This window comes from Nycticebus coucang, chromosome 9 (genome assembly GCF_027406575.1).
Source record: "Nycticebus coucang isolate mNycCou1 chromosome 9, mNycCou1.pri, whole genome shotgun sequence".
NCBI classification, from domain to species: Eukaryota; Metazoa; Chordata; class Mammalia; order Primates; family Lorisidae; genus Nycticebus; species Nycticebus coucang.
This window is the reverse complement of record NC_069788.1, coordinates 92150862-92175566: the sequence shown is the minus strand read 5'-3', so window position 1 is coordinate 92175566 and position 24705 is coordinate 92150862. Positions and strand designations below refer to the sequence as shown.

The following is a 24705-nucleotide window of genomic DNA, read 5'->3' as shown; positions in this document are numbered from 1 at the left end:
TCAAGTGCACGATACATAGTTGAACGGAGAACCGTTTATCCTTCTCGAACCATTACTATTATCAACACAGAAAAGACACACTTTCCTGAAAGGTTAATTTGGTTAATGAGAAATAGAGGCAACTATGATGAAAGTGAGCCAAACTACCTGTAACAGAAGAGAGAAAAAGAAAACCAAACTATGAAAAAAGTTTTGTGGCAAGAGCTAGTTGGTCTGCAAAAATCCTCAAAACAATGCCCTAATTTTAGACATGCTAGATATTGCACACTCAAAAACATAGAAAAGGAACCTTTAGAAAACTATTTTAAATTTCTTTAATTGCTAAATGCCTCTTTGGCTAGTATTGAAAGGATCACTGTTTAATATTTAAAGGATCATTATTTAGTCTTAACCACTGTCACATTTTTCCACTTTGTCATCAATTTGTTTGCAACCCACCTAAAAGTCTTAATTTTCTCATCTATTTGACACATTACCAAAATGAACCTTATGTTGTAATCACGCAGGGTAATGTTGGAAAGTATGAATAAGTGAAATGATTTTTTAAAAGGTATTATTTTTTCCCTTCTGTTTTCAAATTATTTCTAACAGTTTCTAAGGACATGGTCACAGCTGCCCGAAGCATATCTTCTTCACTCATAGCATCACCTGTTGGGAAAAAGAAAAACACACACACACACACACGTTTCTTAAGAAATTTTTGGAAAAAAGGTAGGCTCTTAGAAAATGTATTCACATTTGAGGACAAGTTTCCTTTTTAGGGCAGGAAACAGGGTCTCACTTTGTTCCCCCAGCTAGAGTACAAGTGGCATTAACAAAGCTCCTTGCAACCTCAGTTCCTGGGTTTAGGCAATCCTCCTTGCATAGCTGGAACTACAAGCAGGCATCACCATGGTCAGCTCATTTTTGTCCTTTTTGTAGAGACAGGGTCTCACTATGAGGTCAGACTCAAACTTTTGGTTTCAAGTAATCCTCCAACCTCGGCCTCTGAAAGTGCTGGGATTATGAGTGTGAGCTACCATGACTGGCCCTTTTGATTTAATAATTCATGTAAAATTCGCTTTTATAGTTCTATAGTTTCTGATATATGCACAGGGTTGTAAAACAAACAGCACCATCAAGATAGAGAACTGTTCCACTGACCCAGAAAATTCCTTTACATAGCCCTCTTGTGGCCAAATCCCCAATCCCAGATGACCAATGGTATGTTCTCTGAGAGTTTTGCCTTTTCCTGCATGTCAGATAAACGGGATTACACAGTAAGTATGTAGTCTTTTGCAAATAATTTCCTTCACTTAGCAAATGCATTTGGGATGTGTTGTTATATCAAAAATTCAAGCTTTTGAAAAACACTATTTTGAAATAATTACCAATTCAAGGTAAGTTGCAAAAATAGTTCAGAGAGATACTATATACTTTTTAGCCTAATTTCATCCAATAGTTACATCTAAGTCAAACCAAAACAAGATATTTGCACTGGCATAATGTTTATAATTCTCTGCGGAGAATTTTTTATTATACCTTGGATTCATGTAATCACCACCAACACAATTAAAACACAATGATCTCCCTCCTGCTATCAGTTTATATTCACACTTGCCTCTCTTCCACCTACCTTCCCTAACTGCTGGCAATCACCAATTTTTTTTTTTTTTTATGTATTTGCCATGTTTACAATGTTTCATATATGGAATCATACAGTATGAGACCTGTTGAGACTTTTTTGGATACAGCATAATACCCTGTCCCTGAGATCCACCCAACTTGCCCCTGGTATCAACATTTGGTTTCCTTTTAATCCTGAGAGTAGTATTCCATGTTACTGATGTACTATAGTTTTGTTTAACCATTCATCTACTGCAGGACATTCTGGTTGTTTATAGTTTTTAATTATGACAAATGAAGCCTCTATGCATAAGCATTTGTGTACAGGATTTTGTCTGGATATAAATTTTCATTTCTCTGGGACAGATGCCTAGGAGTGTAAATGTTGTGTCATATGGTCAGGGTATGTTCAGTTTTTTAAGAAACAAATTCTTGGCAGGGTGCAGTGGCTCACACCTGTAATCTTAGCACTCTGGGAGGCTGAGGCAGGTGGACTGCCTGGGTTTGAAAGCAGACTGAGCCAGAGGGAGGCCTCGTCTCTAAAAATAGCCGGGTGCTCTGACGGGCACCTGTAATCCCAGCTACTTGGGAGGCTGAGGCAAGAGAATCGCTTGAACCCAAGAGTTTGAAGTTGCTGTGAGCTATGATGCCACAGTACTCTACCGAGGGCTATAAAGTGAGACTCCATCTCAAAAAAAGAAATTCTTTTCCAAAGTGGCTATACCAGTTCAAATGAAATATAGAAAGCTTGTGTCCCTCTATGTCCCCTGACCCTCCTTTATTTATAACAAATGCCTTAAATATTTCCTATACACATACTGTAAAAGAAAAGTTAATGTTCTAATTTGTGCTTCAACCGTCAAAGGTAAATTAGAAAATTGAAAAAAAGGGAAAAGTCTATTGTGGTTACCTGTGTCTACCTTCCTTTCTCATGTTCCAAAATTACTTCTTTTATTATTTCTTTATAGAGAACTTTCGTTAGCCATTCTTTTAGGCTAGGTCTACTGAAGACAAATTCTGTTCATTTTCTATTCACTCCTGAAGGATATTTCAGGGGGCTTAGCAGTTTTTTCTTTCAGTACCAAAAAAACGTTGTACCACTTCCTTCAGGCCTCCATGATTTCTGATGAGAAATCTACTGTCATTCAAATCACGGTAGGTAAGGATATTTCTTACTGATTTCAAAATTTTTGTATTTTCTCTTCAATTTTCATAAATCTGACTATGATATGTCTTGGTATAAATTTCTTGGGCTATCTGAGGTTCATCCAGCTTCTTCAATCTATCAGTTTTTGTTTTTTGCCAAATTTGAGAAATTTTCAGCCATTACTTCTTCAAATTCTCTTTCAGCCCCACCCTCTTTCTCATCTCCTCAAACTCTCTTGACACAGATTTAGGTCTTTTTGCCACAGGTCTCTTAAGGCTCCATTCCTTTTTCCAGTCTCTTTACTCTGTGTTACTCAGAATGGGTAATTTCTATTGTTCTGTCTTCAAGCTCACTGATTCTGTCCTTTCCATTCTGCTGTTGAGTCTATACCTTGCAGTCTTAAAATTTCAGTTATTGTTATTTTTCAGTTTGAAAATCTGTATGGGATTCTTCTTTGTAACTTCTTTTTCTTTACTAAAATTTTCAATTTCTTCATTTGCCCCAAGCATGTTCATTATAATTACTTGCTGAAGCAATTTTATGATGGATGCTTTAAAAATCTTTATGAGAGCCCGGTGCAGTGGCCCACACCTATAGTCCCAGCTACTCAGAAAGCTGAGATAGGAGGGATCACTTGAGCCCAGGAGTTCAAGACCAACCTGGGTAAAAAAGCAAAATCCCAGATCAAAACATAAAATAAAATAAAAATAGAAAGCTGACTATTCTTGAAGAAAAGAGAAAGCATATCTTACTGGAGTTAGATGATATCTCAAAGTAGTTTTGATTTGCATTTCTCTAATGATTATAGATGGGGACCTCACCTAATCTGCATAATGCAATGATACATTTCAAAACTATAAAGAATAGAGTGTAAATGTCTTACCACAATAAATAAGCAAGGAGATGGTTATGTTCATCCACATTGTATATCAAATCAGCACATTATGCCCCATAAATGCATTAATGTACACAATTATGATTTAATAAAGAATAAAAAAAAGAGAAAGCAAATCCTCATCAGGCAGTTCAGTGCCATCACAGGTGTTGGCATATGCTGATTGTATTTTCTCATTCAAGTTGAGATTTTTCTGGTTCTTGGTACGATGAGTGACTTTTGACAGCATCTTAGACATTTTGGGTACTATGCTATGTCTTACTTAAATCTTTTGTTGTAGCAAGATTTCCCAAACTCTGACACAGCACTGGCAGGAAAAAGGGAGAGCCACCTTGCTACTGCCGGATAAGAATAGAAGTCTTGGTTCCTTTAAGGTCTCTAATGATGAGGGGTGGTGGTGGTGGTGGTGGTGAGGAACCACTGCCATAGAATGCTAATAGGAGGTCTGGCTCCCCACTGGTCCTCCATTGATCTCTCTCTGGGAAGAGAGGAAGCCCTTGTTGTTGATCCCCATGTGGCCTCTACTGACACTGGTAGGTATGTAACAGTCTTGATTCCCTACTAGGCATCTTCAGTGACATCACCCATGTGGGGAGCCAGAGAGATGCCTACTTACTACCTGGCTCCCTGTGACCACTAATACCACGGGAAAGGGAGCCTCATTACCTTATAGAGGGAATAAAAGGCTTTCTCTGACACCACGCTGGCTGAGGAAGTGGAGAAGTGTATATCATTTCTGCCAGAGTGGGGTACACATCTGGGCTCCAGAGATAGTTTATTCTGTGGTTTTGATTGGACTAACATGTTTACTATCTAAAAGGTTTTGTCTTGCTAGGAAGTCCCATTTGGCTACAGGGAACCAGCTTACTTGGGAATTTTCTCTTAGTCTATGCCTGAAACGACTCTAGCACCAAGTTTACAATATATGAGGTAAAAAGAAAATCCAGACCATGTTGTTTCTCTGATCATAAAGTCTCTAGATAAATCTGTCTTCTTTTTACCTTTGAGATTTTGTTTGTTTTACACAAATGTCCAGGGTTTTTAATTATACTTAACAGGAGGTGTAGGAAAAAGTTTCAGTTTATTCCTTTTAGTAGGAATTCAATTGTTTAGATGTACCATAGCTTGTACAACCATTCACCAAATGATGATCAACATTTAGACAGTTTCCAGTTTTTGACAATAATGAATAAAGCTGCTATAAGCTTTCAAATACAACTTTCTGTTTGAATCTCAGTTTTCTGTTTTCTTGGTTACAGTACATAGTAGTGGGACTTTTGGATCACATGGTTAATTTAAGTTTATTAAAAAATGCCAAACTGTAGCCAGGCATTGTGGTGGGTGCCTGTAGTCCCAGCTACTCGGGAGGCTAAGGTAAAAGAATTGTCTAAGCCCAGGAGTTGGAGGTTGCTGTGAGCTGTGTGATGCCACAGCACTCTACCAAGGGCAATAAAACAAAACTCTCTCTCTTTGGCGGCACCTGTGGCTCAGTAAGTAGGGCACCAAGGGTAGTGGGTTCAAACCCAGCCCCGGCCAAACTGCAACAAAAAAATAGCCGGGTGTTGTGGCAGGCGCCTGTAGTCCCAGCTACTCGGGGGGCTGAGGCAAGAGAATCGCCTAAGCCCAGGAGTTGGAGGTTGCTGTGAGCTGTGATGCCATAGCACTCTACTGAGGGCGATAAAGTGAGACTCTGTCTCTACCAAAAAAAAAAAAAAACAAAACTCTCTCTCTACAAAAAAGAAAAAAAAAAAGCCAAACTGGTTCCCAAAGTTGCTATACTCTTTATATTTTTCTTCTTTGAGACAGAGTCTCACTTTGTTGCCCTCAGTAGAGTACCATGGTGTCACAGCTCACAGGGCTTATGCAATTCTCTTGCCTCAGTCTCCCAAGTAGCTGGGACTACAGGCACCCACCAGAACGCCTAGCTATTTTCTTTTTTTTGGTTGTAATTGTCATTGTTGTTTGGCAGGCCCAGGCTGAATTTGAACCCGCTAGCTGCGATGTATGTGGCTGGCACCCTAGCTGCTGGAGCTACAGGCGCCAAGCCTCTTACATTTTCACCAGCAGTGTGCAAGAATCCCACTTGCTCTGATCCTTGCCAGTACTTGGTATTGTTAGTGTCATTATTTTTATTAAGGCATACTTATAGGTGTATAGCAGTATCTCGTGGTTTTATGTGCATTCTCTAATGACTAGTGATGAGCATCTTTTCATGTGCTTTTTATCATCCTTATATCTTATCTGGTGAACAATCTTTTCAAGTCCTTCACCCATTTATTGAGTTATTTTCTTATTGTTCAGGTATGAGAATTCTTTACATATTCTTCTTACAAATCCTGTCAGACATAGTTTACTTTTCACTTGACTTCAACTACCAATAACTAGCCAATGCTTAAGTCCAAAGCCTGATAAGTACCTCAATACTCTTTGTTGTTATTGAGATTACACTCAAGTATTTTCCACTTTTTAGGTGGTAAACTACATGTAAGATATCTGAGGAAATTTTGGAGAAGATACAAATTACTGTGAAGTTGAAAGTATTATATTAAAATGAAATATTCATTGAATCTCTAGTGTGTGTGCTCAGAGAAATTCAGTAGATTACAAATTCATTAAAGAGATTTAATATAATTAAAAAGAGAAAAAAATATTACAAAATAAAATCTGTGTGTCAACAGAACATGCAGGCAACAAACATGATGAATGGTCAAAGGGCTGTACCTAGATCACTCCCTGGTGCTCCTGAACTTGTGGTTGGCCTTTCACATGGATGTGAAATCTGCCCTGGTGGATCTACCTCCCGCTGCTTCTGCTGCTGCTGCTGCTTCTGCTGCTGCAGCTGCCTAAAACATTCAAAAGTGAACATATGTTAAAAAAAAACAAAACTTAAATATAATTATACCATGGGAAAGACTATTCACATGGAAAATAAATTGTTCCACAAATCAAAATAGTCACTGGCATGAACATGACAAAAGAAAGAGCAATTAGTCTGAGTATAGAAGTGCTGATCCTAGGAAACCTAGATATAAAATTTGAATTTATTAAACAAATTGAGAGATAAATATTTTCACCACAAAAGTTCATTGGTAACTACTCTTATGCAAATCAGTGTTGGTTTATAGATCCTCAAAATTGTTAGAAGCCACTGAAAATAAGCACCTTTCAGAAGACAAGGCATCTCAAATTACCATGTAAGTTAATGTGATCTCTCCATAGCTGGCTCCTTGTCATTCAAGTTGGAGCTTTAATAACACCCAGATGCCTTTCCTGACCACCCACTTGACATAGCCACCTGGCATTCTCACTATCTCAGCATTTCCTTTTATTCTCACCTTAAACTTATCATCATCTGCTACCTGTACTCTTCTGTTTGTCTCCCCCTTTGGAATGTAAGCTAATGGAACACAAACCTTATCTTGTTTATCTGTTTCACCAGTGCCTAAAACTATGCCTGTCACATAGTAGGCATTCACCAAATACTTGACAAATGAAAAAAATGAAAACTATTTACCACACATTATTAAGTTTTCAATAATCTCTATTTCAAAAAAAAATAGTATCTATTGCATTAAGCTCCCCTGTATTTCTTTTTCAAAAGAAAAACAATGTCATAAATATCCACATTTTGAAATGTTTAAACATGATTAATGTTGTAAATAATGTAGGCACACATCCTTATATTTGGGAAATATACACTGAGGTACTGAGATATAATAAAAAAATCATGTCTGCAAGTTATTCCTAAGTGGTTCAGAAATAATAGGGGACTTTGAGTGAAAGGTATAAGTAGCTCTGTGTACTATTTTTTTTATGTAAAATTGAAATTACAGATTAAGCATCCCAAGTCCAAAAAGCTGAAATCCAAAATGCTCTAAAATTTGAAACTTTTTGAGTACTGACATTATGTTCAAAAGAAATGCTCGCTGGAGCACTTCAGATTTTGGGATTTTTGGATTTGGTATGTTCACATATAAGGCAAAAATACCAAAATCCTATAAAGAAATCCAAAATCTGAAACAGTTCATAGCTTTTTGAATGAAGGATGCTCAAGCTGTATTTCGTATATATAAACTCAAAAAACAGCTGACAATCTGAGAAGACATAGTTTTTAAAAATCTCCTCTGTCCCCATTTGGATGCCCTTGACATCTTTCTCTTGCTTAATTGCACTGGCAACAACTCCCAACACTATGTTGGATAGCAATAACCATAGTTATAACTGTCTGCTTCCAGTTAAGTGGAAATGCTTTCACTTTTACTCCATTCATTATGATGTTAGCTGTGGGTTTGTCATAGATGCCTTCCATCAGTTTAAGAAATGTCCCTTCTAGGCCTATTTTCTTAAGTGTTCTTTTCAGAAAAAGATATCTTAAGTATTCTTATAAGATACTGAATTTTGTCAAAAGCTTTTTCTCCATCTGTTGAGAAGAGGATATATGGTCTTTAGTTTGCTTCCATTTAAGGGGTGAATGACATTTATGGATTTGCATTTTTTGTTTGTTTGTTTTTGAGACAGAGTCTCACTTGGTCACCCTCGATAGAGTGTTGTGGTATCATAGCTCGCAGCAACCTCAAACTCTTGGGCTCAAGCGATTCTTTTGCCTCAACCTCCCGAGTAGCTGGGACTACAGGTGCTCACCACAATGCCCAGCTACTGGGAATAGTTTTTTGTAGTGATCAGTGATCTTTTCTATCTCTGTGGTATCTGTTGTTATTCTTCCTTTTTTGTTTCTGATTTAGGTTATTAGAGATCCTACATTTTTGTTTCTAGTTAATCTGGCCAAATGTTTATCGATTTTATCTTTTCAAAGAACCAACTTTTTGCTTCATTAGTTTTCTGAACTGTTTTTTTTGTTCTCAATTTCATGGATCTGAAATTCTTATCTAATTTTGGTACATCTTTTCTTCTGCTAGTTTTGGAATTGTATTACTCTCCCCTTTTCTAGTTCCTTGAGATGATTCATTAGGTTGTTTATTTGTACTCTTTCTGTTCTTTGGACATGGACACTTAATGAGATAAATTTCCTTCTTAGTACTTCTTTTGCAGTATTCCAGATGTTTTGATAGCTTGTGGCTTCAATGTTGTTTTCTACAAGGAGTCTAATGATTTTCCTCTTAATCTCTTCCTTGACCCAGCTGTCATTCTGCATAAAGTTGCTTACTTTCCACAATTTTGTGTGGAGATGAAGGTTTTTGTTGGAGATAAATTCTTTTATTCCATTATGGTCCAAACATGGTATAAAGGCCAGGCACATGGCTCATGCCCATAATCCTAGCATTGTGGGAGGCCAAGGTGGGTGGTTCGAGACCAGCCTTAGCCAGAGCCAGACCACATCTCTTAAAAGTAGCCAGGTGTTGTGGCGGGCACCTATAGTCCCAGATACTCAGGAGGCTGAAGCAAGAAAATCGCTTGAGCCCAAGAGTTTGAGGTTGCTGTGAGCTATGACGCCATAGCACTCTTAACAAGGGCAACAAAGTGAGACTCTGTCTCAAAAAACAAACAAACAAAAGATACATAGTTATAATTTCTATTCTTTTAAATTTGTTGAGAATTGTTTTGTGTGCTAGGATATGATCAATGTTGGAGAATGATCCATGAACTGGAATGATCCACTCAATGTTATTGGGGTGGAATATTCTGTATGTGTCTGTTAAGACCACTTGTTCTAGAGTTGTGTTTAAGTCCATCTTTTTTTTTTTTCTGCTTAGCTTCTACTTGGAGGATCTGTCCAGTTCTGTCAGTGGAGTGTTGAAATCCCTGGCTATTACGGTGCTGCAGGATATTGTATTGTTCAGACGGGTTAGGGTTGATTTTATGAATCTGGGAGCATGTTGAATTGAGCACATAGATATTTAGGATTGAAATGTCTTCTTGTTGTATTTTTCCCTTTACTCGTAGTATACAGTATCCATCTTCATCCTTCCTTACTTTTGTTGCTTCACAGAAAGGATAATGCATCATTTCAAATATATACCCAGAAAAGACATTAAGAATGCTAACTTATCTGTGGAATACTTTACACTTCATAAAACAGTTATATATACATTGCCTAATTTGATGCTCATAACATGTGAGTTACAGCAGGTTTTATAGTGACATAGCTGATTAATAGAGTTCTGTTTGGGATCTTATGACAGGTAAAATGGATTTCAAGATGACTGCTTAAAAAAATGTCAAGGCTATGAAAATTTTACTGAACAACTATTATTTACTAACTATGGATTTGTAATAGGTACATTTTTAACAGTATTTTTTTGCAATAGAGAGAAATCCTATGTTCTTTATGCATGAATACTGTGTTTACTATATTAAGTATCAAGTTCAAATACTGAAAATGGGGAATAAACAACTGCAAAACTGTATGAGTAACATGTTAGCACCAGAGATAGCTTGGGGAGGGTATGAGAGAACATAGAGTTAGCTTGCTAACCTTAGAGCTAATTCCCAAAGATAGAAGCTAGAAACACAAAGACCCATCTAGGCGAATGATCAGGAATTTGAGTGAAAAGCAAATACTAGTTTCTCAGCTATTCTACTAATGAGTTCTATAATGTTTTGAAAAGCTCTCCATTGTTAAAAATAAACACCAGAAAGTTAGCTCTTAACTCTTCTCAGCATCATGTGACTATGTAAAATATTCTCTCTCTCCAAGTTCTCACCAGTATTTTTAAGGTCAAGCCAGAACGCTAAAGCTGGTACCCATCACCGTGTACTTTCCTCTCCAGTCAACTACCCTCCAATTAGGAATGAAGTTTACGGATACCACACATGTTAAAAAAAGGTACTGGTTGACTAAAACCTCTGTTCACTAAAAAGCATGAGTTATTGCTGCTAGCATTGTGCTTGTTATAACTTAGTCAATACAGAATGTTAACAAATTAACTTTATTACTAATACTATAAAAAGTTCAATTTATTGGAAGTTTTATGTTTTTAATCCCCCTAAAATCTAAAAAAAATTTGTTTAAAGATATTTTCCATTTCTTAAATGTACTTGCGAAGTTTATAGTTTCTCTAAGACGAATATCTGTTTAAATCATTTTATTCCAGCAAAAAAAAAAAAAAAAGTCTGAAATAAACATGGTAGAACTATCACTTGGGACCTGTTCTGAAAAGCAATTCAAAAATTCATACTAAGCCCTTAAAAATGTTGATATCTTTTACTCCAATAATCTGACATCCTTAGAATAATTAAAAGAAATGAGAGATTTGAAGGATAGACCCAGTACAAGAATTATTTATTATAATATTAGGTATACTAGCAAAAATAACAAGGTTCATATATAAATTAGGCCATATCTATTTCCTTTATGAAATATTATGCAGCCTGTTACCAACATTTTTTTTTTTTTGAGGCAGAGTCTCAGTTTGGCTGCTGAGGCATCACAGCTCATAGCAACCTCAGACTCGTGGGCTCAAGGGATTCTCTTGCCTCAGCCTTCCAAGGAGCTGGGACTACAGGTGCCCACCACACCTGTAGAGATGGGGTCTTGTTCTGGCTGGGTAGAGATGGGGTCTTGTTCTGGCTCAGGCTGGTCTCAAACTCCTGAGCTCAGGCAATCCATCTGCTAGGATTGTAGGTGTGAGCCACCTTGCCCAGCCACAAACCCTACGTGTTATCAGGGGAAAATGGGTCTAACAGTATAAGTGTATCTGTGTGACAAGAACAGAATATGCCATAATACTAACATCAGTTAGTGAAGAATGGTGGGAGTATACTTTCTTTTAATGTTGGTATTTCTTAAAATAAATTTTCTAAAATATTAGTTTTTGGTTTTGTTTTTTTAGAGACACAGAGTCTTACAACGCTGCCCTCAGTAGAATGCCGTGGTATCACAGTTCACAGCAACCTCAAACTCCTGGGCTCAAGCAATTCTCTTGCCTCAGCCTCCCAAGTAGCTGGGACTACAGGCGCCTGCCACAACACCTGGATATTTTGTATAGCAGTTGTCATTGTTGTTTAGCTGGCCCAGGAGAGGTTCGAACCCTGCAGCCTTGGTGTATATGGCTAGCACTGTAACTGTAAAATATTAGTTTTATCTAATTAAGTTTAAGATATTTTTAACACTAACAAAATATTTGATGATTCAGAGTTATCATTAATAATTATGTGATTATTATTGCCTGATGACAACATTTGGCTATGCTTAAAAAAAATCAATATATTTTGGAGACACACAAAATAGCTAGAGATTAAATGATATGATGATTAAGATGTACTACAAAATAATCTAAGTTTGCAGGTGGGAGAATGAAAGATGGGAACATAAAAAGACAAGATTGGCATGGTGATGATACTTGTTAAATCTGGGTAATTATGCCAATTTTTCTACTTTTGTACAAATTTGAACTTTATGGGAATTAAAAATTAATTTTAAAATTTAAAAGTGAAAATCACTAATAAACACTACTTTGAAATTTTAAATATAATTAAATCCATTAATCTATCACTGAATAAAGACTAGAAATATCTCACATTAAGAGGATGTCAGCTGTTCAGAACTTTCCTTCATGTACTTCTGAGTTGTGACTTAAAAAAAAAAAAACAGAGAAAAGGTAAATATTATCTTTATATCATCAAATGTAAAATGCTCCAATATTTTAGATACTACTAAAATACTGTCAATTATGATTGTAAATTGCTTCTCGATTTCAGAGATGTTACAAGGTGAAAAATATGTGTATCTTAGAATTGATGAAATATAGCAAATAATAGGTCAGATTCAGCCACTGGTCTTTTGTTTTCTGACCTGGGATCAGAGGATCTGATTATCTATTAAAGATTTCATGATCTATAAGATGGAGTTTCATTTTTCTTTAAAAAAAGAAAAAGAGACGATGATTTGTGAATGAGTTACCCAAAAGAAAGATATTTTCAGAAGGTAAAACAGTAAAACAAAGCTAGTGAGCACTTATAAAGCTAGGCACAAAGTAAGTTTTAGGAGCTGATTCAGACTTACGTTTGCCTCTGATACTGACCGGCCTGCAGGATCCCCCCCCAAGTGGCAACAGAAAGGACAATGAACTATCACTTCTATTTGAGTGTGCTCCCCTACCTCAAAAGCTCTTTTCCTATTGATTGATAAAAAGAGTTTTGCAGTTAGGTAACCAAGAAGCACATTCAAAAGATCAATAGGCATTGTTCCTGCCTTGTCTAATTCCATTTTCTTTCTAACAAATGAAATTTTATAAGGTTTTCTTCATGCTATTTCATGTAAATTTATCCAATATTGGGGCAAAACTTTTCCCTAAAACTATATTTTATTTCACACACATTATTGGCTGTAAAAATTTACAAATATATCCAAATGCTCACAGAATTCAGGCAGTAACTAGTCAAAATAGCCAAAGCAAATGTTAAATATGCAATTTTAATTTGTACCAACTACTTTACTTTTCAAAGTAGGCTTCTCTTCTCTTCCGCAGTTCTTCTGAAGTAAGAGTTGTACCTGATGTTTGTGGAATATCTTGAGATATATTTCTGGAACTACCTGAAAACAAAACACCCAAAATAATCATTTTATTTAATAATTCAAAAAACAGTAAGTTTATACTCACTTAAGCAAGCTTTTCAAATTTTATTTTTAAAAAATATTGTTGCTACTGTGGCTCAAACAGCTAAGGCGCTAGCCACATAAACCTGAGCTGGCGGGTTCAAATCCAGCCTGGGTGCGCCAAACAACAACGCCTGCAACCAAAAAAAATGGCCGGGTGTTGTGGTGGGCGCCTGTGGTCCTAGCTACTTGGGAGGCTGAAGCAAAAGAATCACTTAAGCCCAGGAGTTGGGAGGTTGCTGTGAGGGTGACAGCTTGAGGCTCTGTCTCAAGAAAAAAAAATATTGTTGCTACGACTTATAAGAAAGGCTATGGGGCAGGACCTTAGCTCAGTGGGTCAGGCTCAGGTCACATACACGCAGGCTGGTAGGTTCAAACCTGGCCCAGGCCAGCTAAACAACAATGACACCTGCAACAAGAAAATAGCCAGATGATATGGTAGGCGCCTGGAGTCCCAGCTCCTTGGGAGGCTGAGGCAAGAGAATTGCTTAAGCCCAAGGGTTAGAAGTTGCTGTGAGCTGTGGGCGATAAAGTGAGACTCTGTCTCAAAAAATAAAAAAATTAAAAAATAAATGAAAAGCTATGGAAGTCTCAGGGGAAATTTGATTAAGGCAGTCCAACTCTAATGTATGTCCACTGGAACCAATACTATAACCCATCTGTGAGGCAGAAGATGTGAGAATGTAAGTCGAACAACTAACAACTAACTAACAACTAACATGGTAAGATTCATTAATCTAATGAATCTACACCTTCAAAATCAGAGTAGTTGGCAGCCCGTAGCTCAGGGCGCCTTTCACATACATGGAGGCTTGCAGGTTTGAAACGGGCACAGACCAGCTAAAACAATGGCAACAACAACAACAACAACAACAACAAAATAGCTGGGTGTTGTAGCGAGCACCTGTAGTGCCAGCTACTTGGGAGGCTGAGGCAAGAGAATCACTTAAGCCCAAGAGTTTAAGGTTGCTGTGAGCTGTGACACCACTGTACTCTACCCAGGGTAACAGCTTGAGACTTTGTCTCAAAACAAACAAACAAACAAACAATGACAACTGCAACAAAAAATTAGACAGGCATTGTGGTGGGTGCCTATACTCCCAGCTACTTGAGAGGCTGAGGCAAGAGAATCGCTTAAGCCCAGAAGTTTGAGGTTGCTGTGATGCCACGGCACTCTACTTAAGGCAACAGCTTGAGACTCTGTCTCAGAAAAAAAAAAAAAAAAATCACAGTAGTCCTCAAAGCAACACAGAGTAGATGTCTTCAAAGCAACATAAAGTGGATGATGATAAAACAAATCTATTCTCTGGTCTCCTCTATCCTTAAACATTCGGGTATAACAACTTAAATGTTTCCATGTTCTCACCTGATAACTATTCTAACCAGAGGCTCGGCACCCATAGCACAGTAGTTACAGCGCCAGACACATACACCAAGGCTGGCAGGTTTGAACGCGGCCTGGGCCAGCTAAGCAACACAATGACAATTGCAACAAAAAAAATAGCCAGTTGTTGTGGTGGGCGCCTTTAGTCCCAGCTACTTGGGAGGCTGAGGCAAGAGAATTGCTTAAGCCCATGAGTTTGAGGTTGCTGTGAGCTATGATGCCATGGTACTCTGTACCAAAGGTGACATTCATGAGACTCTGTCTCAAAAAAAAAAAAAAAAAAAGAAAGAAAACTATTCTAACCAGAGATTCTACACAAATTATAAAGTGGCAAGAAGAATGGATTATATAAAAATGCCTAAAATTGGCTTGGCACCCGTAGCATAGTGGTGGTTACGGCACCAGCTACATATACCTAGGTTGGCGGGTTCAAACCCGGCCTGAGCCAGCTAAAACAACAATGACAACTAAAACAACAATGACAACTAAAACAACAACAACAAAAATAGCCAGGTGTTGTGGCAGGTGCCTGTGGTCTCAGCTACTTGGGTGGCTGAGGCAAGAGAATCACTTAAGCCCTGGAGCTGGAGGTTGCTGTGAGCTGTAATGCCACAGCACTCTACTGAGGGTACCTAGTGAGACGCTGTCTCAAAAAAAAAAAAAAGCCTGAAATTATGAAAAGCTAACTTCTGGCCATTACTGGGCTAATCCAGTAGGGTTCGATTAACCAAAAATGGGATTGCACACCATATAAAATACTCAGAGGTGAGGCTAAAGGCAAGAAAAGTTCAGGATAAAAATAATTTTATTAATGGAATCTCAATTTTATTTATATATTTAAGGAATTCATTTAATGAACAATTTCAAAAAGTAGAAGCAGATTTTTCTGACATTTGCTCCTCTTTAAAAAAAAAATGTAGGCTTGGTGCCTGTGGCCCAGTGGTTAGGGCGCCGGCCACATACACCTGGGCTGGCGGGTTCAAACCCAGCCTGGGCCTGCTAAACAATGACAACTATAACAACAACAACAAATGAAGTAGGCAGGCATTGTGGCAGGTGCCTGTAGACCCAGCTACTTGGGAGGCTGAGGCAAGAGAATCGTTTAAGGCCAAGAGTTTGAGTTTGCTGTGAGCTATGACACCATGGCACTCTACCAAGGGCGACATAGTGAGACTGTCTCAAAAAATAATAATAATAAATAAATAAAACGTAAAAAATGTAGAAGAAAATTCATATGAATTACATAAAATCAAAGAACAGGTTGAGTGCAGTGGTTCATGCTTGTAATCCTAACATGTTGGGAAGCAGAAGCAGGAGGATCACTTGAGGCCAAGAGTTTGATACCAGCCTGAGCAAGGGTGAGACTCCATCTCTACAAAAAATAGAAAAACAAAAATTAATCAGGTATGGTGGTGAGTGCCTCTAGTCCCAGCTATTTGGGAGGCTGAGGCAGGAGGATCACTTGAGACCAGGAGTTTAGGCTGCAGTGAGCTATGATGATGCCACTGCAGACTAGCCTGGGAAACAGAGAATAAATCTGTCCCCAAAACAAAAACTACCAAAAAAATCCACTTCATACTTTTAATTAAGCCACTTTGGGAGATATGCCTCAACAACTCTCTCTGTCTAGATGGGCTTACAGCACAGACAGTGTGGGCCCACCAAAGTGGGCTTAAGCTTTATGTTGCATGCCAGTAAGTGTTGGATTGTAAAATCAAGTCCAGGCCCTCCTGTCAAATCCAATGAATGGCACACATTAATGAAAAAGCTGGTATGGGTAAGGGCCAACTGACACCCACAAAGATTAACCTCCCATTATTACTGTGTTAGCACAGTATTATAACCAAATAAAATAACCGGAAGTAAAAATACAACTAGTTCTAATATAGGTTGTAAAAAGTGATTGCCATTACAAGAAATGTAATTGTCAAAAAACTACTAATGTTACTAACATCTAGAAAAACTAAAAACAATCAATTTTCAACAATAGGTCAAATACACACTGAAATCTATACCTTGCATACTTAGCTGAATAGCTCTGCGGAGATCTGCTTCTTCATCTTCCATGTCAACTTCTTGGCGACTTAGTGCCAGAGCTCTCTGTAAATCCTCTTCATCTTCATCTAATGTTCCTGACCCATCATTTGCTTCTAAAACTCGTTCCAAGTCTGTTCTATGGACTCTAAAGAACAAAAGCACTGATAACTACAGACCAGTGTTGTAGTTGATAAATAATACAAAGATACTTGTAATCTAAAGATTTTACGTTAAGTCAAAACCTAAACATTTTCTGACAGATGAGGTTTAGTAATAAAGATTGTGATGTAATTTGAATCTAATATATTTAAGTAATTCAAAGAGCTGACTCAAGTTTGAACCAATAAATTTCATTAAAATGTAAGCATCACCAACAACAAAAGAACCACATACCCCAAATAAGCATAAAAATGTAATTATTATAATGAAAACACTATCACATATTCTATACTCCAGGCCTAATTTTTACCTTTGCTCTTTTAGTTGTGCTAATTCTTCTCCAATAAGTTTTGGTCGATGCATCTGTTGGACCCTGATCATCTGTAGTAGTTGGTCAGCTTCACAATCTGGCAGATCACCCTTAACAACAAATATAGAATAACCTAAAAAGAAAACCCAAAAGGAAAAACAGTTACTAAGAGATTCAAAACTGATTTAAAATAATAGCAGAGGAAGCACAGTATGATGAAAAATATATAAGCTGAGGATTCTGAAAGCCCTGGATTCAAATAATGATTCTTACACTAACTAGCAGGGTAACCTAGGATAAGTTACTTAGTCTCTGAGCCTCACTTTCCCCATCTGTAATCATCTTATTGAGTGACTATTAAAAGTAAATAAAACAATGTCTGTAAAAGGCCCTATTAAAACAGTGTCTGACAAAGTAGGCTACTCACTAAACAGTATCAGAGACAGGTAAAGGAGTAGATAAAAGCAAAGGATGTGGAATCAGACAGCCTGGGTTTATTTACTTATTTATATTTTATAGATGGGGTCTCACTACATTGTCCAGGCTGAAATATAGTAGCTATTCACAGGTATCATCATAGCATCTTGCAGTCTGGAACTCCTAGGTTCAAGTGATCTTCCTGCCTCAGCCTTTCAAGTAAGTAGCTGGAACTACAGGTATAGGCCACCATGTTCCTTGACTGCCTGGGTTTAATTTCCAGCTCTTCCACTTCCTAGCTGCCAGGTTTCTTTAAATCACTAACCCATCTGTCTTGGTTTCTTCAGTTGTTAAAACACTTGACACTGGTATCTTCATAGTTTGCTATAAGGATATAATCAAATAATGTGTGCAATAATGGGTAACCTAGGTACAATGAAAAATCTGTTAAAACGGGAAAACCAGAGCATGATGGATGGCCTGGAAACCAAGAGAGACAGCGTTTCAAGAAGAGAGGACATACTTAGGAATCAAATTTTAGTTTATAAAAGAGATATGAATACATAACAAATATATAAAATCAAAGAAGTTGATCAGGAGTTTAATCCTAGAACTTTGGGAGGCTGAGGCAGGAGGACTGCTTGAGACCAGGACTTCAAAACCAGCCTGGGCACCACAGTGAGACCCCATTTCTACAAAAATTAAAAAAAAAAAAAAAAAAGAAGTTAAATAAAAACACTATAATACTAAATGTGAATTAAAAATAACTACATGACAATAAACCCAGTAGCAGTAAGAATGCTAGATCTCAGAGAAATAAGAATTCAAATACAGGGCATAAAATATATAAGATAAAGCTGAAACATCTCATTAAATGAGAAAACAAGTGTCTATAATTATAGGACTCAGGAGACTGAGGCAGGAGGATTGCTTGAACCCAGGAGTTTGAGATCAGCCAGGGCAACATATTGATTTTTTTAAACCCTGTTCAAAAAAAAAAAAGAATTATGGGGTGGGGGAAGAAAAACAGAAAAAACATGGTGCAAAGACAGGAGGTGGTAGTCAAAGAGCAAAAAGCTTGCAATTGGGATTTATGGGTGGTTATGGTTACTAATAATAGCTACATAAGAATAAATAATCTTTTAAAGTAAGAAGCAAGGCATTAGATTGATTAGATTTACTAACGAGAGAGAGAGAGAGAGAGAGAGAGAGAGAGAGAGAGAGAGAGAGAGAGAGAGAGAGAGAGAGAGAGAGAGAGAGAGAGAGAGAGATTGTTAAGAATGATAAAAGGAGTTGAAGCAGAAGATCCTAAAATTGTCAATGAAAAAAGAGGAAGCTCGTGGATGATTGCAAAAGGGCCGAGGGTAGTTTAGTATTTCAAAAGTTTAGCTGGAGTTATAAGGAAGACCAGTGGCCTACAAGGGGAGAGGAAGTACAGGAAGAGTATCTACCCCTCCTGAGTCCTATGGTATGTAATGCTGAGAAGAAAAAAGCCACTACAAGCAGTCCCCAAGTTATAAACACCTGACTGATATACAAGTCACACTTACGAATGGAGGCTATCACGGGTTAATAGGTAAATATACCTATTCCAATTTACATATAAAATTCAACTTAAGAACAAACCCACAGAACTTATCCTGTTCGCACCCTGGGGACTGCCTGTACTGAGAAGGACTGCAAAGAAAGCAGCATTCTCAGAGTAGGGGCAGGTGTCTGTGAGAACTCTGCAGCTCACATGAATCACAGCCTGAAGTTCACCAAGTTAAATATAAAGATTATTTCAATCCCACTGCCAGAAAAATGGTATTAACACTCACAGCTAATAAGCCAGTTTTATTTAGCTACTCCCAAAGATAACATTTCAAAATCTGCTGTCTTTATTTACCTTCCTGTTGTAATTGAGCCAAGAAAAGTGCAAGGTATGTATCTGATATTAATTCTGGACCCGTCAAAAGAGAATTCAAGTTAAACCACTGTAAAAAAAAAAAAAAAGTCAATATTTAAGTTAGTGTGCATTATAGATAATAAGGAAGTTTCACAAGTTAAGAATAGATAGAATCCATCTAAATTAGTAAGATATTGTCTACACTGGAAATATACCACGAAATTTTTAAAGTAACTGCCTGATTTTAAAAAAATGAAATTAAATATTACAGATGTATCACTATTAAATGCCTTTTCAAAAACAAAAGTTTGCCTTAAACTATACACTTTAAATCTCCCCAAAATAGAGTCTAATAGTCAATATTAATTTTGAGGTATCTTTATTAATAGCTATAATTAAATCTCTTTCAAAGTCCAACAACTCCAATCACATCTATCATATTGATGTTGAAGGAAAGTACGTAAAGTTTTCCCATTCATGATAATTTTGATCAAAAACTCCAATTATGAGAAAATCAGACATCCCAGGAAGAGAATTTATAATCAGCGAAATGTTTTTAAAAAGTCCCTAAACTACCATCACATAATTAGCATCTTTTATCACTACCACATAGGAATCCTAATTTAACCTGAAAGATACAAAAAGTTTCACTGTCAATACTGTGACCAACTATCCAATTTTTGATTTTGACATTGCTGATAATACTTTATTCAGTCACCTCTTTCATTATATAGGAATCTCAGACACAGTATATTGAAAAATACAATTTTAAGCAAAAGTACAAATTAGAACCAAAGATGATAAACCAAAGTTTGACATCAGTATTTGTCAAAGATAAAATAGTTCTAAATGAGAAAATTCAATTTTGAAAAACTAAAAATTAAAAAACCTCTCAATATAATAAAAGAGACACCCCTCTGTAAATCAAAGCAAAAGAACTTCTGGAGGGCTTGGCACCCAGCTCAGCAGTTAGGGCGCGGGCCACATACACCAAGTTTGGCGGGTTTGAGCCTGGCCCAGACCTGCTAACAACAATGATAATTGCAACAAAAAAAACAGCTGGGAGTTGTGGCGGGCGCCTGTAGTCCCAGCTACTTGGGAGGCTGAGGCAAGAGAATTGCTTGAGCCCAAGAGTTTGAGGTTGTTGTGAGCTGTGATACCACAGCACTCTACCGAGGGCCACATAGTGAGACTCTTCTCAAAAGAAAAAAAAAAATGACAACTGCAACTACAAAATAGCTGGGCATTATGGTGGGCGCCTGTAGTCCCAGCTACTTGGGAGGCTGAGGCAACAGAATTGCTTAAGCCCAAGAGTTTGGGGCTACTATGAGCTGTGACACCACAGCACTCTACCAAGGGCAACATGATGAGGCTCTGTCTCCAAAAAAAAAAAGAACTTTTGGAGTCTAAGTCTTCAGACTTTAAAAATCCAGTGCTTACTTTATACAGAAAGTAAAGAATACTATATCATAATTTATTTTTTATTTTATTTATTTATTTATTTTTTTTTTGAGACAGAGTCTCAACTTTGACACCCTTGGCAGAGTACCGTGGCATCATAGCTCCATAGCAACCTCAAATTCTGGGGCTCAAGTGATCCTCTTGCCTCAGCCCCCCAATTAGCTGGGACTACAGGTGTCCACTATGCAACCTGGCTATTTTTTTTTTAGAGATGGGTTTCACTCTTGCTCAGGCTGATCTTGAACTCTTGAGCTCAAGCAATCCACTCATCTCAGCCTCCCAGAGTGCTAGGATTACAGGCATGAACCACCAGGCCCAACCTAGATCATAATTTCTTAAAGTTACAAATAAAACTCAGAGGCTAAATAATCTTTGCAGCATTCCATCCTCATTTTTCCCAAGAGCTTATGCCCACTTGGATCAGTCTCTACTGTAAGCCTGTACATCCCAGTTCCTTACTTGCTCTTGGCTCCTCAAGAAGAACTTTAATAATCATTTAGGAAAAAGCTGTTTCTAGGTGGCTAATTTGAATAACAAGGTTTTGTTCTTGAGTTACCTTTTACTGATTTAACTCAATGCACTCTTGCTTGACATTATTTTCTTTTTTGCTTTTTATTTACCATTTTAAATTTACTTATTTGTTTTTATTTTTAAAAAATTTTTTTCAGACCATCTCACTTTGTGGCCCTGATGCCGTGGCATCATAGCTCACAGCAACCTCAAACTCAAGTAATACTCTTGCCTCAGCCTCCCAAGTAGCTGGGATTACAGGTGCCCACCACAATACCCCATGTTTAGAGACAGCATCCTGTTTTTTGGGTTTTTTTTGAGACAGAATCTCACTATGTTGCTCTGGGTAGAGTGCTGTGGCATCACAGCTGACAGCAACCTCAAACTCTTGGGCTTAAGCTATTCTCTTGCTTCAGCTGCCCAAGAAGCTGGGACTACAGGGGCCCGCCACACGCCCAGTTATTTTTTTGTTGCAATCATCATTGTTGTTCAGCAGCCATGAACTAGACTTGGAACCCGCCAGCCTCAGTGTATGTGGCCAGCGCCATAACCACTGCGCTATGGGCACTGAGCCCAGCATCTTGCTTTTGCTCAGGCAAGTCTCAAACTTGTTAGCTCAAACAATCCACCCACCTTGGCCTCCCAGAGTCCTCAGGTTACATGCTGAGCGGGCCTGGTTCTATTTTTTTTTTTTATGTTTTGAGACTGAGTCTCATTTGTTGCCCTGGCATCATCATAGTTCACAGCATACTCTTGGGCTTCAGTGATCCTCTTGCCTCAACTTCCCAAGTAGCTGGACCATAGACATGTGCTACTATGCCCGGCTAGTTTTTCTACTTTAAGTAGAGATGGGGTCTCACTCTTGCTCAGGCTGGTCTCCAGCTCCTGAGCTCAAGCAGTCCTCTGCCTCAGCTTCCGAGAATGCTAGGATTATAGGCATGAGCCACCATGTGTGCCTATTTATTTATTTATTTATTTATTTATTTAGACAGAGTCTCACTCTGTTGCTCTGGGTAGCATGTCATGGCATTATAACTCATAGCAACCTCAAACTCTTAGGCCTGAGCAATCCTCTTGCCTCAGCCTCCCAAGTAGCTGGGATTGATTACAGGTATGCACCACCGTGCCAGCCAGTTTTTCTGCTTTTTTTAGTAGAGATGGTGTCTCACTCTTGCTCAAGCTGATCTTCAACTCCTGAGCTCAAGCAATCTACTCGCCTCAGCCTCCTAGTGTGAAAATTATGCCATGACCTATTTTATTTTTTAAAAAACATATATATATATTTTTTTCTTTTTGAGACAAAGTCTCCCTCTGTTGCCCCAGGCTAGAATGCTGTGGTGTCATCATAGCTCACAACCTCACACTCTAGGGCTGAAGCAATCCTCCTGTTGTAGCCTCCCAAGTAGCTGGGACTATAGGGATGTACCACCACTTGGCTAGTTTTTCTATTGTTAGTAGAGATAGGCTCTTGCTCTTGTTCAGGCTGATCTCAAACTCCTGAGCTCCAGCAATACCCCTGCCTCACCCCCTCAGAGTGCTAGGATTATAGGTATAAGCCACCACTCCTCACCTAAAACAGCTTTATTGATTGAGGTGTAACCAACATGCAATAAACTGAAGTAGTATTTAAAGTATATAATTTGAAACATTTTAACATTTGTACACTGTACACCAGGGGTCCTCAAACTACAGCCTGCAAGCCACATGCAGCGGAGTGATTGTGTTTATTCCTGTTTTGTTTTTTAACTTCAAAATAATATATCTGCAGTGTGCATAGGAATTTGTTCATAGTTTTTTTTTTTAACTATAGTCTGGCCCTCCAACAGTCTGAGGGACAGTGAACTGGCCCCCTGTTTAAAAAGTTTGAGGACACCTGCTGTACACCTATGAAACCATGACTACAACCATGGTTTCATAACACATGCCTAACTGCCAGGTTTCCTATACCTCTTCCCCCGTCACATCCACATACCACTGGTGGATCTGCTTTCTGTCATTATAGATTAGTTCAATTTTTTTAAACTTTTATATAAATGGAACTACACAGTAGGTAGTAGTTTTGTGTCTGAAAGGCTTTTCCTTTCAGCACAATTATTTTGAGATTCATTCATAGTGCTACCTATATCAATAGTTCATTTCTTTTTATTGTACTAGTTGATTTTCTTTTCTTTTTTTTTTTGAGACAGAGTCTCACTGTGTCACCCTCAGTAGAGGGCCGTGGCGTCACAGCTGACAACTTCAAACTCCCCAGCTTAAGCAATTCTCTTGCCTCAGCCTCCCAAGCAGCTGGGCCCACAGGCACCTGCCACAACGCCCAGTTATTTTTTGTTGCAGTTATTTAGCTGTTGTTTAGCTGGCCCGGGCTGGGTTCGAACCCGCCACCTTTGGTGTATGTGGCTGGTGCTATAACCACTATGCTATGGACGCTGAGCCACTAGTTGATTTTCAATAACCCTCTTTCAAAGAATCAAAATTCTAATATAGGGCGGTGCCTGTGGCTCAAGGAGTAGGGCGCCGGCCCCACATACCAGAGGTGGTGGGTTCAAACCCAGCCGTGGCCAAAAAACCAAAATTCTAATATAATGGAATTTAACTTATTCTGTTTCTTTTTTTTTTTTTTTTTTTTTTTTTGTGGAGACAGAGTCTCACTTTATGGCCCTCGGTAGAGTGCCGTGGCATCACACAGCTCACAGCAACCTCCAGCTCCTGGGCCTAAGCGATTCTCCTGCCTCAGCCTCCCGAGTAGCTGGGACCACAGGCGCCCGCCACAGCACCCGGCTATCTTTCTGTTGCAGTTTGGCCAGGGCTGGGCCTGAACCCACCACCTTCGGCACATGGGGCCGGCGCCCCACTCACTGAGCCACAGGCGCTGCCCAACTTATTCTGTTTCTTAAAATAGCTTGCTCAGAACACATCCCATGTCTTTGTTAAGAAGTGATTTTATGTAGATTTACATATTACATGGCATTTTGGAATCATATGAATAACTTTGCTATATAAAACCCAACATGGGGGGCGGTGCCTGTGGCTCAAGGAGTAGGGCACGGGTCCCATATGCCAGAGGTGGTGGGTTCAAACCCATCCCCGGCCAAAAAAAAAAAAAAAAAACCCAACATGGTTGGGTAGTGCGTGTGGCTCAGTGAGTGGGGCACCAGCCCCATGTACCGAAGGTGGTGGGTTCAAACCCAGCCCTGGCCGAACTGCAACAAAAAAATGGCCTGGCATTGTGGCGGGCACCTGTAGTCCCAGCTGCTTGAGAGGCTGAGGCAGGAGAATCACTTGAGCCCAGGAGTTGGAGGTTGCTGTTAGGTTGCCACAGCACTCCACTAAGGGCGA

The 24705-nt window shown here is 38.5% G+C and overlaps 1 protein-coding gene across 3 annotated transcripts in view; it reads right to left on the bottom strand.

Moving 5' to 3' along the window:
- Positions 1-298: 298 nt before the first annotated feature.
- ATXN3 (ataxin 3) overlaps positions 299-24705 on the bottom strand; it is a 37705-nt gene continuing 13298 nt past the window's right edge. For all 3 annotated transcript variants that reach the window (XM_053601202.1, XM_053601203.1, XM_053601204.1), the window contains 6 exons: positions 19399-19486; positions 17094-17226; positions 16603-16769; positions 13044-13140; positions 6369-6490; positions 299-648 (listed from right to left, as the gene is read on the bottom strand). In XM_053601202.1, the coding sequence (XP_053457177.1) occupies positions 554-648; positions 6369-6490; positions 13044-13140; positions 16603-16769; positions 17094-17226; positions 19399-19486 (702 nt within the window). In that variant the 3' untranslated portion in view covers positions 299-553. The remainder of the gene's footprint in view (positions 649-6368; positions 6491-13043; positions 13141-16602; positions 16770-17093; positions 17227-19398; positions 19487-24705) is intronic.